The sequence below is a fragment of the Parambassis ranga genome, chromosome 22 (genome assembly GCF_900634625.1).
Source record: "Parambassis ranga chromosome 22, fParRan2.1, whole genome shotgun sequence".
NCBI classification, from domain to species: Eukaryota; Metazoa; Chordata; class Actinopteri; family Ambassidae; genus Parambassis; species Parambassis ranga.
The window spans coordinates 16,704,698-16,721,474 of record NC_041042.1 but is presented as its reverse complement, the minus strand read 5'-3'; the positions used below and the strand labels follow the sequence as shown (position 1 = coordinate 16,721,474).

The 16,777-nt window shown below is 43.7% G+C and overlaps 1 protein-coding gene across 1 annotated transcript; it reads left to right on the top strand.

The window, feature by feature from the left end:
* Window positions 1–14,136: 14,136 nt before the first annotated feature.
* On the top strand, window positions 14,137–16,272 carry LOC114427832 (homeodomain-interacting protein kinase 2-like). Its single transcript, XM_028396038.1, has one exon. It carries the CDS (start codon window positions 14,938–14,940, stop codon window positions 16,270–16,272), a length of 1,335 nt encoding a protein of 444 aa, XP_028251839.1. The 5' UTR covers window positions 14,137–14,937.
* The last annotated feature ends 505 nt before the right edge of the window (window positions 16,273–16,777 follow it).

Sequence of the window (16,777 nt, the reverse complement as noted above, 5' to 3'; positions counted from 1 at the left end):
ACACATAGTATGAGACGATATTACCAGTATGAGCCAAACTAAGGAGAGTAGAGGAGAGGTCAGAGGGTGCTCAGTGGATCATGTTTGTGCCCCCCGACAACGTAGGCCTAGAGCAGCATAGCTGTGCTAAAAGTTAAGATTTTATCAGCCCTAACACCTGTTATACCTGTGGCTGAGGCAACTATAACTACACCTATCAGCCCTACACACAAAGTCTAAGGCTAACTGTACGCCTTACTAAACAGAAAAGTTTTACGTCTAGTCTTAAAGGTGGAGGCAGTGTCCGCCTCTCAGACCCAGATTGGTAACTGGTTCCATAGTAGTGGTGCCTGGTAGCTAAAAGCTGGTCCTCCCATTCTACTTTTATGAATCCTAGGAACTACAAGTAAACCTGCACTCAGAGATCTAAGTGTGTTAACGGTCAAACTGGTTGGATGTGGTGGAAAGGCAACAGGAACAGTTCTTAAGGCATGACATGATTTACAAGAAGTATACAGTGGAGAGATGCTATATACAACATCCAGCTTTACTGAGCTTTGAAAGGACACCAAAGAATGAAGAATCTTTTTGTTTCTTCTCAATTAAGACTTGTTTTGTGGTCAACATTTGATTTCATCTCACACGCACATGCAAGATTCTGGTCTAATAATCATGGGTGCAATGGTACTGTTTCTCTGGTACCTGCTGGAAAAATGTAACTCATCAATAATCATGTTCAGTTTACTGGTTTATGCTTTGTATATATATTGTTTTAGTGATATGCTGAGAGCCAAACAAATTAAACACATTAAAATGACAATCTGTGTATATGCGCACCGGGCCCATGTGTGCAGACAGCAGCAGTGAATTATAAAAACACCACCATGTAGAGACAGAAACCACATGTCATCGTGCAAATAAGGTAAATAAGGTAAATAAGGTAAGTTGGAGGGGTTGGCTGCTCCCTAATTTCAAGGATGGGGAAACACTGCTTTGTGTGTGTGTGTCATGTCGTGGTTGTGTTGCAATATGGTGAAAAAGGCAGAGAAGCAGTCTAGCAGTTAAAAATAACTGGCTATTGAAAATAAAAATAATAAATGTATTGATAGGGAGAGATGGCACAAGCAAACTTGGCAAGAGAAACTGCATGAGGATGGATACTTATATAGTGGCACTGACGTCAGGACAAAGGTTGTGGTTGTTTTGTTTGTGTGTTATAAATAATTGTCCAAATGCTTGCATATGGGGCCAATCTGCTGCAGCTCCTTCAGACTTAATAGCCAGTGAATCTGCGATTTTCTGTGTTTTTTTTTTTCACCTCCCGTCCTGAGCTGGAGCCCTCCAGCTTTCTGTAACTTAATGGGGTTTTATTTCTCGAAAGATACAGGCTGGGGTGTTAACCCAACCTTTCCCCCATGCACATGAAATGATGCATTAGTCTGGGTCAGTGAGCACAGCTCTGACAGATAAATTAAAAAGCCTGATCGTGGATTGAAGGTGAACACTACCTGCAAGCTCACACCATTGCTTTAATTGCCTTTAATATCACCCCAGGTATATAAGTTCTAGTATTTGTAAACTTAGGCAGAAAAATCTAAATACATACTAAACACATACTTTAAATTTAAACTGTAGGTGTACAAGAATATTTTAATAACTTAATAATAATTTTATTGTTTTACCCATGTTTCCTGCTGTGCCCTGTTGATGGCACATGTCAGTATTTACACAATGATTTAATGCCATGCTGTGCTGTACAAGCCAATTACATGTTATTTGTAATTTGAAGGACTCTTGTGTTTTGATGGTTGTCATGGTTTTAGGAGAAAATTCTAGAATATCATCGGTTGTCATGACATCCTTAAAGTTATGATGTCATGCGTAACAACCGTTGTGTGTTTAAAACACAGAAAATGTCAGGGTACTTACTCACAAACTTCATCGGAGAGGGGAGCTTTGGGACCGTGTTGAATGGTTACAGGCTTCCCAGTCTGACAAATGTGGCAGTAAAATGTATTAGGAAAGAATATCGATCGATGGCCATGAGGGAGATAAACGTTTTGAAGAAACTCAGATGTTTGGATCCGGACAAGTGCAATTTGGTAAAGTGTTATGGCTATTTCAAGCAAGGCAGCTACACTTATATTGCAATGGAAAAGTTAAATACAGATATACACAACTACATGGAAAACCACACATACCTACCTGTGGATGAGATTCGAGTAATCCTGCACCAGACCCTGGTGGCTTTGAATGCACTCAAGAGCATTGGTCTCGTACATTTGGATATCAAACCAGACAACATAATGCTTAGTCATGAAAAGCCGTTAAAGGTGAAACTGATTGATTTTGGTTTAGCCTCTGATGTGTCAGAAATAGAGCAAGGTTTCCACATACAACCTACTGGTTACAGAGCGCCAGAGGTAACCTTGGGCCTCCCAGTGACCACGGCTGTGGATATGTGGTCTCTCGGATGTGTGGCGGCTTTCATGTATATAAACTCCCATCTGTTTCCTATCCAGGATCCATTTGAGGAATTAAGCATCATTATAAAGATGCAAGGTCAGCCAGCTAAACATGTGCTGGATAAAGGGATGTACACTAAAAGATTTTTCTGGAAGAAAAAACATGGAAAGCAGCACACATGGCAACTGAAAACCAGGGATGAATACATGACCACAAACAGTATGCACAGCGAAGACTATGGTGGTATTTCTGAAGACTTTCGTTGTGTGGATGATCTGCTCAAGATGCGCCAAGACCCAGAAACAGTCAAGAAGTGGAAAGACAATAGGGCATTTTTAAGCCTTCTTAAAAGGATGTTACACACAGATCCTGCAAAGAGAATCACGCCCATAGAAGCTCTGGGGCACCAGTTTTTGACCATGAGACACTTTCCTAACAAGAGTCCCACAGACCCAAGTGAACTTCCAGATGTTGAAGAACCCACACCTTCAACTTCCTGCAGCTTTGTTGGTCAAAACAACATTGGCACTAATACAAACAACACAAACAACAGTACACCCAAAGGGAAACTCGAGAAGTCCACTCTAAAGAGGATGACGTGGAATATACCTGACAAGTCTAGACCTGGAGATAAACCTGACAAGGCTAGACCTGGAGATAAACCCAACAAGCCTCTTTGTGGTGATAAAACTGACAAGTCCTGTCTAGAAGATAAACCGAACAAGTACAGTCAAGAAATCCACAGTCAACAACACAAGTCAGGCAGTGACAGAGAAAATACAGGTTTTAGCACAAATAAAACCCAGAAGACACTGCTGACGAGGATTAGAAATTTCTTTTTCAGGATATTGAGGCCTGAAGATGAACTCAACAAGTCTTGCACAGAAGATAAAACGAACAGGTCTAGTACTGGACATCAACCCAGAATGTCTCAGTGAGTGATTCGTTCTCTCGCACACATGGCAGGCAGCCGCATAAGCTCAGTTGGCAGGACAGGAAACAGATATGATTCGTTCACGAGTCGCCCCCGGATCTTCGTTCTTTTGTCACATGACGACCAAGCCACTCAGGCTGTGTGGCATCTGACCAGCAGCAAATGATCAGCAAACGAACGGATCGTTCGTGGATCGTTCACAGATCATTCATAGATTGCTCATTTGCTGAAGCTCAGCTGCGGGGCTGTGTACTGAGAAACAAACAAGGAAATGAATCTGATATCTGACGCTCCTTCATTTGTGACAACCGCTATCATAACTAATTAGTGGTCTTTGGTTCTTGTTGATGTGTAGAGTTATTGTGTATATAATGTAAAGTGTGTCTGTATATAAATGCTTTCGAAAATTATATGTTTTAGTGTTATTCGCCATTAAATAATAAAATATAATAATACATACTTTAATAGTTCCTGTACTTCATCCTCTCCGCTGCACATATGTGTTCATTTAATGATAAATATTTTTTAACTTTACCAGTGTGTAAGAAGCAGTTCTCCTTCTCGTCCGTCGTTCATTTGTCATGCGATAGGCTGCTCAGGCTGCACAGATCAGAGCTGTGGATTCCTTCTCGTTCTCGTTCTTCGTTCATCTGTCACGTGACGGGCTCCACACACGCTGTGTGGGAAGCAGCACACTCTCGTTCATGGCTGTTTTAGAAATGAGAGAAAAGAGGTTATTATTTCTCATCACATATAAATGTCATGTATGTATATTTGTCACATGCCAATCTACGCTGCGGAGGTGTGGGATATCTGTGCGGAACATTTAGATGTCTCTACGGAGGACACACGGGGGGAACTCAGGAGACACACGGAAGGCACAGGTGGACGAGTGGACCTTTTCCCTGGCTGGATTTACCGCGATCTAAGTGGAATCTACGGACAATGTAGATTTACCAAAGACAGTGGATTACCCCAGGACTAAAAAGGATTTACCCGAACGACTGGAGTTTGGTGAGATCGCGTTTTATTCTTTTTTTTAATGGAGCGACGTCTCACCGAGGAACTGCTGATCTTGTCCTCACGGAGGGACACGGGTTCATTTGGACCGTTCTCTCGAACTCTGAACTATAAATATTCTGTATATATTATTTGGGAACTGATCGGGTTGCACTAAACTCTGGGGGTACAGGGGAGAAGCTTTGTGGAAAAAGACCGGTTGTGTCGCGCTGCTTGTGTGCGGAGCTGATCACCTGAGCTCTGCCTGCAACACAGCGTGAACTCTAAACAATCGATCTCTGGCTCCTCTGTGTTTTTGTAAATATTGTTGGGATTTTGGTGTGGTGTGTGTGGCCTAGCCTGGCGGTTTTTATTAACAGATAAACCAGCAGCAGCAAAATAAGACCCGCCCGTGAGAATAGTGCGTTGTGCCGTTTTCCTGATTTAAAAAAAAACAGGTGCTTTATTGTGGTGTGTATTTGCTCTCTTATGTTTTCACATGCTTTGAATTGCTTGTGGTAGTTGTGTATTATACTTTGTCAGCTGAAGCAAACCATGTTGTCTTCAGTATTTAGTGTTTGAGAACCGCGGCCAAGGCTTCTTCAGTTCTGTTTATTCACGCAAGACTTCCAGTTACCATAGCAACACACAACGCTTCACACCTAATGCACGTCGCCGCTTGACCTATATCAATGCGCGGCACTATACTACAGAGGAACATGCGCCATCGGCTATAAAAATGAACTAAATGACTCACAATAAGATTCGTTCACATTAGGGTTTGAGAGTAACTGAATCGAGTCAGTAACGAGTCGAACCTCCCAACACTACCATCCGCACTGTGTGAAGGAGCGCTCCTCCCTGCTGCTGTCAGACTTTACGATCAGGCCTGCTCACAGTAGACCATAACTTTTTCTGCTCTTCTGTGTGTAGGTTTAAAGGTGACTCAAGTACATTCATGGCAATTGATGCTTAGGTTAGACAGACTCTCTCCTCTGATCTCCTCCATACAGATAGGTCAGTCCTATGTACCCTTATGCTATGAACAGGTCTGCTCTACATCTGTGTTTTTAATTTGACGTTTTTTTGTTTACGTCATTTTATACAGGAGCCACACCTGTGAGAAATGTGAAAATATTTGAATAATATTGTAATATAGGAATTGATTGGACTGTTTGATTTTAGCATTACTACAAGCTAGAGACAAAGCGAGGTCTGTCAGTACCAGTATGGGAGGATGATGTATGACATAAAAACAAGATGAGGCAAAATAAGGGAGAGCAGTATTAGTATTATCTAAGTGAGCTGAAAAACAACAGTAATGACAGAACTATATCCAAATGATTGTGTGCAGTATTAGCTGCTAGTAGTAGTGCGGTGACTTGTCGCCACCTTGTGGACTCTTTTATCCTCAAACTCAAGGCCTGCGGGCCAAATCTGGCCCGCTGTAACGTTCTATCTGGCCCACACCAAGATGTCCAAAACATATATGATCCAGCCCAAATGTTTTTTATAAATATAAGAATTTATTTTTTATATATAAATTTAAACTACCCACAATATTCTGCTGAATAACACTACAGTAATATTAACAAAAAATTATTTATTTTGTGTCGTGCAGCTCAGAGATTTGTACGGCTGTGAACAAAGGTGTTAAAAAAACAAAAAGTGAATGGTGACCACAGGTTCAAAGACACAGCAGGATATTTTGGGGAATTGAACCTGCCTGAAGTGCAAAGAAAACGGCGTCCAAAGGGAAAATAATGTCAAGCGTGATTACGTGACTAAACACGGAGTACTGAAGGATCAGAGAAGAAGAACGAGGCACACAGCTACAGGAGGCAGCTTTGTGCCTCAGTTTTGTGGTGAGTGCAACTTCATCACGTTACTATTTGCCATTTATTTAAGGGGAGGGAGAGTTGTGCGCCGTGGTGTCAACTAGTCCTGGTACTGAGATACATTGACCAACGCCACAACATTCAAGAGAGTTTTTTTGAATTTTGAAAAAGTTGATCGCCCAGGCCTATGATGGGGCTTCAGTATGAGGGGTGCCACTGGAGGAGTGCAGCGTAAGGTACAGGACATCTATTCAAACGCTCACTACGTTCACTCTTATGCCCACCAGTTAAACCTGGTAAGGCAACAAGCAACCTCGCATCCCTTAGATCACTTAGGTCACTTTTTTTCTGACATGGGAGGATTTGCTTCTTTTTTTCACAAGATCGAGCAAGAGAACCGCAGTGCTTGATGAGGTGGTGGTGCATCGACTTCCAAGTGCATCATCAACACGTTGGAATTTCAACAGCCTGTTAACACAGTGTACGAGCACAAGGATGATCTAGTGAAGTGTTTTCAGACCATACGGAATGGAGAAGCATTTGATGGCCCTACGAAGAGAGATGCCGCTATGTGAGAATGCTGGAAGATGAAGCTTTTTGTTTTTTCCTAGTATTGTGTCACAAGATCATGCCACACATAGACATGCTGTATAACCAGCTGCAGAAGAGAAATATTCAATTCAATTAAATTCAGTTTTATTTATATAGCCATTTTACAATCAGAAATTGTCTCAAAGTGCTTCACAGTAACTCAGAGCGTGAGACCCAGAGCCTGAACCCTCTTAAAAGCAAAAAACTCCCTTTAAAAGGAAGAAACCTTGAGCAGGACCCGTCTATTTAAGGAGGAACCAGTCCTGCTGCTAGTCGGCCGGGTAGAGGAGGAGAAGAAGAGGGAGACAGGACAGAGAGGATGAAGGAGAGAGAGAGAGAGGAAAAGAGGGAGACAGAACAGAGAGGATGAAGGAGAGAGAGAGGAGCAAACATGCAGAAAACATGATACAGTACAGAGCAAACATGACAGCAAGATGAAACGGTGATTATATTATAATGGATATCTATATATATCGTCAGTCTACAAGTAGTAATAGTAATTTGATAGGAATCAAAGCAAAGATGAGCAGCAGAGGCTGATGAAGTCAATGAGCACAGGAGAGATCAGGGGCCGGACTGCAGGTCAGTATGCAGGTCTTGAGACCTGCAAACAAAGAGAGAGAGCGAGAGTCAGGCACAAAACTACGAGGAAGACAGTAAACACATAGTATGAGACGATATTACCAGTATGAGCCAAACTAAGGAGAGTAGAGGAGAGGTCAGAGGGTGCTCAGTGGATCATGTTTGTGCCCCCCGACAACGTAGGCCTAGAGCAGCATAGCTGTGCTAAAAGTTAAGATTTTATCAGCCCTAACACCTGTTATACCTGTGGCTGAGGCAACTATAACTACACCTATCAGCCCTACACACAAAGTCTAAGGCTAACTGTACGCCTTACTAAACAGAAAAGTTTTACGTCTAGTCTTAAAGGTGGAGGCAGTGTCCGCCTCTCAGACCCAGATTGGTAACTGGTTCCATAGTAGTGGTGCCTGGTAGCTAAAAGCTGGTCCTCCCATTCTACTTTTATGAATCCTAGGAACTACAAGTAAACCTGCACTCAGAGATCTAAGTGTCCTATTAGGAACATATGGTACAATCAGGTTCTGCAGATACAATGGAACAAGTCCACGAAGAGCCTTGTAGGTTAGAAGAAGGATCTTGAAGTGTATTCTTGAGTCCACTGGGAGCCAGTGAAGAGACGCTAGAACAGGAGAGATATGATCCCTTTGGCTGCTTCCTGTCAGAACTCTAGCCGCTGTGTTCTGGATCAGCTGCAGACTGTTGATGGTGTAATGTGGACATCCAGACAATAAAGAGTTGCAGTAGTCCAGGCTTGAAGTGACAAAAGCATGGATGAGCTTTTCAGCATCACTCTGAGAGAGGATGCTCCTGATTTTAGCAATATTATGCAGGTGAAAGAAAGCGGTCTTGGAGACCTGTTTAATATGAGACATGTCTTGGTCAAAGATAACTCCGTGGTTTCTCACAGTCATACTGGAGGCCAAAGTAATTCCATCCAGAGGTCCAAAAACAATGACCTCAGTCTTGTCCGAGTTTAATAGTAAAAAGTTGGAGGTCATCCAGTCCTTCATGTCCTTTAGACAAGCCTGTAGTCTGACTAGCGGCTTCATTTTTTTCAGGTTTCATGGATAAATACAGCTGGGTATCATCAGCATAACAATGAAAGTTTATGCCGTGCTTCTGGGTGATGTTCCCTAGAGGGAGCATGTAGGGTGAACAAGATCGGTCCAAGCACAGAACCCTGTGGAACACCCTGATTAACCCTTGTACCTGAGGAGGAAACATCATTAACATGAACAAAGTGAAATCTGTCAGATAAATATGATTTAAACCAGCGCAGTGCTGTTCCTGTAATCCTGCCCTAATCTCATGTTCTAATCTGTGTAGCAGGATGCGATGATCTACTGTTTTGAAGGCAGCACTGAGATCCAGTAGAATGAGTACAGAGACGAGTCCATGGTCTGATGCCATGAGGAGGTCATTAGTGACTTTAAGCAGTGCTGTTTCTGTGCTGTGATGGGCTCTGAATCCAGACTGGAAAGCATCGAGCAGACTGTTCCTATGCAGGTGGTCATTTAGCTGACTTACAACAGCTCTTTTAAGTATTTTAGAAATAAAGGTGAGGTGAAGACGTCCGGGTCCAGTGAAGGTTTTTTAAGTATCAGAATGATCACAGCAGTTTTAAAAGCCTGCATATCATGTTTCCAGAGACAGGTTGATTTGTCCTAATATAGAGTCTCCGATCAGAGGAATAGCATCCTTGAGGAGCCGTGATGGGATCGGATCCAAAAGACAGGTAGTAGGTTTAGACTTACTGATGCTGGTGGTCAGCTCAGGGAGGCCGATGGGCACGAAGCAGTCCAGAGGTAGATCAGGATCTGTGTCCAGAAGTAGCTGTGTATCCTCGGTCACAGAGAGATTGTGGTTAATTATTCCTCTAATAGTGGTGATTTTATCAGTGAAGAAACTCATGAAGTCTTCACTACTAAGAGCTGCAGGAATGCGAGGCTCCACAGAGCTGTGGCTCTTCGTCAGCCTGGCTACAGCGTTAAAGAGAAAGCGCGGGGTAGGCTTAGGGTTTTCTTCTGTTAGTGATGAATAGTAGGCTGTCCTAGCTTTATGAAGGACCTTCTTATACGTCAGCAAACTGTCTCTCCAGGCCCTCTGGGAGTCATCTGATTTAGAGGACTGCCACTTCCTCTCCATCCTTCATGTAATCCATTTCAGTGATCGGATATTTGAGTTGTACCACGGAGCTAGCCTCTTCTGATTTGTAGTTTTCTTCTCCAGTGGAGCAATGCTGTTTAAGACTGAGTGTAATGTGTCTGCAGTGTTGTTGACAAAGCAGTCTATTTCTGCAGGAGTAATATTTAAGTTGCTACCCCCATCAGTACTTATACATGGGACTGTGGGGAGTACTGGTAGGATTGCTGTCTTAAACTGCGGCGTCTTCAGACAGACATCTGCTGTAGTAGACCATTTCCCCAGATGCTGATAGGTCTGAAAGAGAGAAGTCAAGGGTTATTAATGAGTGATCTGAAAGAACAGGATTTTAAGAGTATTGATAATATTGATGCTGTCTACATCACAGGAGCCAGATGTGCTTTCTAGACAGTTTTCCCTGACTCAACCACCTCAGAACCTGTGAGTATCCTGCCCCCCTCTTGTTTTGTGGCTGCGGCCACTTTTGATATAGAAGGAGGCCTCCGCTCTCAGCCATCACCCTCCTGTTGCCGGACAACTGCCTGTTTGTTCCTCACCTCTGGCCTGTCACCCAGGAATCCATTGCACCTACTACCTTATACAACATCCTGTCGCTGAGGATGTGACAGGACGTCCAGGAATTTGTCAAAGCCTGCTCAGTCTGTGCCCGTGGCAAGGCCTCCCATCTTCCTCCCGCCGGGCTGCTGCGACCTCTACCTATCCCTCACTGTCCCTGGTCCCATATAGATGTAGATTTTGGGTCACAACACGGTAGGCAAACTAGGAAATTGCTTAGGGCCCGAGCATGAGGGGGGCCCTAAGACGGTCTGTTAGCCCCACCATTCAACTACAGCTGTTTTGGCGGTTCTACATTGAATTACTCCCCGGGCGGAGGTCATTAAATCAGGGGGGAAGGCTGCAATTCAATTCAATTCAGTTTTATTAATATAGCGCATTTTACAATCACAAATTGTCTCAAAGCGCTTCACAGAGACCCATAGCCTGAACCCCCTTAAGAGCCACGGTGTCAGGAAAAACTCCCTTTTAACAGGAAGAAACCTTAAGCAGGACCTGGCTCATAAGGAGAACCTTCCTGCTACCAGTTGGCCAGGGAGAGGAGGAGAAGAAGAGGAGACAGGACAGAGAGGATGAAGAAGAGAGAGAGAGAGAGAGAGAGGAACAAACATGCACAAATATTATAGAAAACAAACATGACAGGTTGCAAAATATATAATATGATGATAAATGGTATAAAAAATAATTTCCCTAAACATGTCCTTATTCAGACAAAACATTTTTTAATAAGCAGCATACACATTGTAATGTGTAACACTTTGGGCAACTAGTAATTTTGATACCTGTGTGATGGTCCAGGCTGTGTGGGCATCAAGTGAAGAGAGGCTGAATGGATGATAAATATGGAGGATGAATAATAATCACTCCCACTTTTTACTCCGTATTTAACTCATAAAAGCAGCTGACAGTGAGCAGTATTCTTACTTTATTTTAACGTTAATCAGCCTGTCATTGATGGACGGACTTATGTTTGTTAGCTAACTGACGAGCCAGAGCAGCATCATGGATGGACATTATAAAAACACAGCGCACAGCATCAAACTCTCAGTCCAGCATCTGAATGAATGAATAAATCTTTAAGATTAAGATTATTAATCCCCCTAGGACAGGGGTTCTCACCCTTTTGCAAACTAGACCCCCCCCCCCCCAAAAAAAGTTCAGTGCAGTTTGCTTTCTGTAACTTAATGGGGTTTTATCTCTCGAAAGATACAGGCTGGGGTGTTAACCCAACCTTCCCCCCATGCACATGAAATGATGCATTAGTCAGAGAGCACAGCTCTGACAAGGACAGATAAATTAAAAAGCCTAATGGTGGATTGAAGGTACATATCAACAGGTATATAAGTTCTAGTATTTGTAAAATTATCCCAATAATGTATATGTGTAGGGACCAAGAAGGAATTTTTGGTGTTTTTCACCAAACATTTTCACATTTTCTGCACTAAACGGCACACGTAGATCAACATTCCAACTGAGCACACTGAAGACCATTCATTAGTAGAAAAACTGCCCTCGTTGATGCTACGGACCGTATGGAAACAAGGCCCTTGATCTGCGTGCAGTGCACTGCGCTGCATTGACCGTGAGACCGGGAGCGTGCATGGTGGCATCGCTTCATGGATTAAATCCCAGCGCTGAGGACTTTATAGCCGGAGCTTTCGAGACGCGGGGGGAGCACCTATAGTCCGCGTGGTGGAGCACGAGAAATCATGCAGCGTTGGCAAGAGGAGGAGGCACACAGAGGGAAACAAGGTGGCAAGCGACCAGTTACAAGTGGTCTTGTGGACGCTAAAGGCAAGCCATGTGATGGTACTGGGGCCAGAGGTGCAGACATTATTCTTCCCATTGTTCCAGTTAAAGTGAAGGCTATCAAAGGAAATAAAGTTGTTGAAGCATACACCGTCCTTGATCTAGGCAGTACAGCTACCTTCTGTACTGAAAGACTAATGAATATGCTGAAACTGCAAGGCAGAAAGATAAACATTCTTCTTACAACGATGGGGAGCAAAAGAGCTGTTCCAGCTAATGTGGTGACCGGGCTGGAGGTGGGCAGTTTGACCAGCTGCAACTTCATCCAGCTGCCAGAAGTCTTCACCCAAAAGAATATACCAGCACACCAAAGCAACATTCCCAGACAAGCTGACATAGACAGGTGGTCACATCTGAAGGGGTTGACTATTCCACATTTAAATGCTGGCATAGAGCTGCTGATTGGAACAAACGTCCCACAGTCTATGGAGCCACAAGAGGTCATCAAGAGTGTAAATGATGGACCGTACGCAGTGAGAACTCTTCTGGGTTGGACGATTAATGGGCCACTGCGGGAGGGCTACATTACAGACAGCAGGGCTACAGTGGCTGTTACGTCCAACAGACTATCTGTTGCCAAGCTGGACGACCTGTGGCACCAGCAGTTCAAGTGCGACTTCCCTGAAAGCCATGTTCCATCAAGTAAAGGTCCCACCTGAAGATGCTGACCTCCTCCACTTCCTGTGGTGGACCAACGGTGATCTCAACAAAGAGCTGTCCATGTACAGGATGGTTGTCTACATATTTGGTGCCACGCCATCACCAGCTTGCGCGAGGTACGCCCTTAGGCGCTCTGCAGAGGACAACAGAGACCAGTTTGATTCCACTGCAGTTGACACAGTGTTGCAGAACGTTTACGTAGATGACTGCCTGATGTCAGTGGGAATGGACACTGAAGCTATAAGGCTGTATCAAGACCTCAAAACTATCTGTCTGAAGGGAGGCTTCAAGCTAATGAAGTGGATCAGCAATAGTCGTACAGTGTTGGCAGCTATACCAGAGGTGGAAAGGGCAAAGGAAGTGTCAGAGCTGGACCTGGATCAAGATCATCTTCCTGTTGAGAGAGCACTGGGAGTCCAGTGGTGTGTCCAATCAGACCAGATCAAGTTCAAAATCACCATTCAAGACAGACCACCAACCAGACGAAACATTCTCTCTATAGTGAGTTCCATATACGACCCACTGGGAAGTCTCCCCAGTGGTGCTACAGGCCAAGAAACTCCTTCAAGAGCTCTGCAGGTTAAAGACTCGGTGGGATGACATTATCCACGGCAGCCTGGCACATCAGTGGTGTGAGTGGGTTGACAGCTTGCACCTGCTAAGCAACTACAACAAAGCCGGCAGATTTCGGAGAGGTAACTTCTGCCCAGCTGCATCATTTCTGCGACGCAAGCCAAGAAGGATACGGTGTGGTGACCTACTTGCTACAGCATAATAGCAGCAACCAGACCCACTGCTCCTTCGTTATGGGAAAGGCTAGATTCGCACCGCTCAAGCTCACTACCATCCCTCGCTTAGAGCTCACCGCAGCAACCATGGCAGTCCGCATAGACCACATGCTAAAGAAACAACTACAACTCAGAGACTTGGTCTTTTGGTCCGATAGCATGGCAGTGCTAAAGTACATCAACAACTAAACCACAAGATTCAGGACCTTTGTGGCCAACAGAGTGACAGAAATCCTCAAATTAACTACAGTATCTCAGTGGCGACACATCGGTACACATCTGAATCCTGCTGATTATGCATCAAGAGGACAGAAGGTAATACAGTTTGTCCAATTGTCCAAAGAGTTGGACCAATGGACCTCCATTCCTCACAAAGTCCACAGAGACTTGGCCACAAAGCCCAGGCGATCTCAAAATACTTCCAGCTACAGATCCTGAAATGAAAAGGAATGCAACAGTCAACATACTTACCATGAGCAGGACTGAGCCGATGGAGCAGCTGGTGCAGCACTTCTCCTCCTGGGACCAGCTGAAGAGGGCAGTGGCGTGGATCTTGAAGGTAAAGAACTTCTTGCTGCAGTCAGTCAAAGACTCCAAGGTCCTGCAGACTAAAAGGGCCACCAGGAACCAAACAAAGATTCGGAGCAAACAGTCTCTCACCGTGGCCGATCTTCAGGAAGCAGAGCTGGAGATGAACTGAAGAAGGCAATAAAGGAGTGGAACACATCAAAAATTGAACACACCTTACTGCAGCGAGGAATACAGTGGCAGTTCAATCCTCCATCTGCATCCCATCAAGGTGGAGTATGGGAGCAACTCATCAGAGGGGGCCGGAAATGTAGGGACCAAGAAGGAATTTTTGGTGTTTTTCACAGTTTGGTTCACATGGTTTGTGGCCTGTGTTTTTTGGTGTTGCCACACCCTTTCCGGTCTTCCTGGTCTTAGTTGGTAGGAAGGCACACAGTTTTTCAACCATAGCCATGACCGTAGCCACAGAAGTTTTAGTTTCATTAACAGTTTAGTTACTTTGACCGTGCCACTTTGTTTGTTGAAGCACCTTTGGAAATAAAGCAACAAAAACTCAATGGACACTGGATTTATTTTCTGCACTATACGGCACGTGTAGATCAACATTCCAAGTGAGCACAGAGAAAAAGACCATTCAGCCGGCAAGGATACTCGCCCTTGTGGTTGTTTTCAGTTTTGTCTCTAAGACTTTCGCCCTAGTGGTTGCCTTTTGTTTCTTTTGAATAAACTCCTTTTTGAAACCAGCACTTGGATCCGATTCTCATTGCCTCATACCAGATGGTTGTCATGGTTTTAGGAGAACATTCTAGAATGTTATCAGTGGCTGTGCTCACACACTGATGACATCACTAAAGTTATGACATCATGAGTAACATCATCCATACTACTACCATACCCTAATGATGTCATAGATGCCTTTGTGGCACCATAATGATGTCATAGATGCCTTTGTGACATCATAATAATATATATGCCTTAGTATAAGTGTAAGATAACTGGTGGTCAACCTTGACTGCAGCTATTATTTTTTTGTAAAACACAGAAAATGTTTAAGTACTACCTGACAGAAATCATTGGACAGGGGGTCTTTGGGACCGTGTTCAGTGGTTACAGGCTTCCCTGTGGGAGGATTGTGGCAGTAAAACGTGTTACGGATGAAGCGATAGCATTGAAGGAGATAAAAATTTTAAAAAAACTCAGAGGTTTGGATCCAGACAAGTGCAATTTGGTAAATTTCTATGGCTGTTTCAAGCAAGGCAGCTCCACTTATATTGCACTGGAAAGGCTAAATATAAATATTCACAACTACATGGAAAACGTGCATAAGACATACCTTCCTTTGGATGAGATTCAAGCAATTCTTCACCAGACCCTGGTGGCTTTGAATGCCCTCAAGAGCATTGGTATCGTACATTTGGATATCAAACCAGACAACATAATGCTTTGTTATGCATATCCGTTAAGGGTGAAACTGATTGATTTTGGTTTAGCCACTAATGTGTCAGAAATAGAGCAAGGTTCCTTCAAACAGCCTACTGGTTACAGAGCGCCAGAGGTAACCTTGGGCCTCCCTGTGACTGAGGCTGTGGATATGTGGTCTCTCGGATGTGTGGCGGCTTTCATGTATATAAACTCCCATCTGTTTCCTATCCAGGATTCATTTGAGGAATTAAGCATCATTATACAGATGCAAGGTCAGCCAGCTAATCACGTTCTGGATAAAGGGATGTTCACTGAAAAGTTTTTCTGGAAAAAAATCCATGGAGAGCAGCACACATGGCAACTGAAAACTAGGGATGAATACATGAGCACAAACAACACAAAGAGCAGAAAATATGGTGGCATTTCCAAAGACTTTCATTGTGTGGATGACCTGCTCAAGATTCGCCAAGTAACAGACATGAAGTGGAAGGAGAATAGGGCATTTTTAAGGCTTCTCCAAACGATGTTAGACACAGATCCTGCAAAGAGAATCACACCCACAGATGCTCTGTGGCACCAGTTTTTGACCATGAGACTCTTTCCTAACAAGAGTCCCACAGACCCAAGTGAAATTCAAGATGTTGAAGAACCCACACCTTCAACTTCCTGCAGCTTTGGTGGTCAAAACAACCCTGACAGTAATACAAACAACACAGCCACATCAGTACCCCAGTCAGTCAACCCAGAAAACAACCCTGACAGTAATACAAACAACACAGCCACATCAGTACCCCAGTCAGTCAACCCAGAAAACAACCCTGACAGTAATACAAACAACACAGCCACATCAGTACCCCAGTCAGTCAAACCAGAAAACAACCCTGACAGTAATACAAACAACACAGCCACATCAGTACCCCAGTCAGTCAAACCAGAAGACACTGCTGGCGAGGTTTAGAAATTTCTTTTTCAGGATGATGAGGCCTGAAGATGAACTCAACAAGTCTTGCACAGAAGATAAAACGAACAGGACACTGTTCAGCAAGACACTTCACCCTAGCCTGTGGCGCGCCTTGCTAGTCATTGTATGACACTGCTTGGCACCAGCTGTAAAGAATCCCCTCTGGGATTAATACAGTATCTAAAATAAAAAAAAATAAATAAATAAAATCAAGACCTGGAGTAGAGAGTTAAATCCAAAAAGGCCACTTTTGAAACAAATGAAGTCAACTCAGGCAGTGGAGAATATGTATGCCGTAATGTGTAGAAAGGTTTCTTGGTTGAAAAGGACCTATCAGGACTACCTCACCCTCTTTCTCTCTATCTACCTATCTATCTATGCACATAGAGATACGTAGATAAACACAAAAAATGTTATATACAATATAACATTTGATGTGCTGCAACTGCCCCAGTGCTCAATCTGAGATAAACTTGACAAGGCTAGATCTGGGATTAAACCC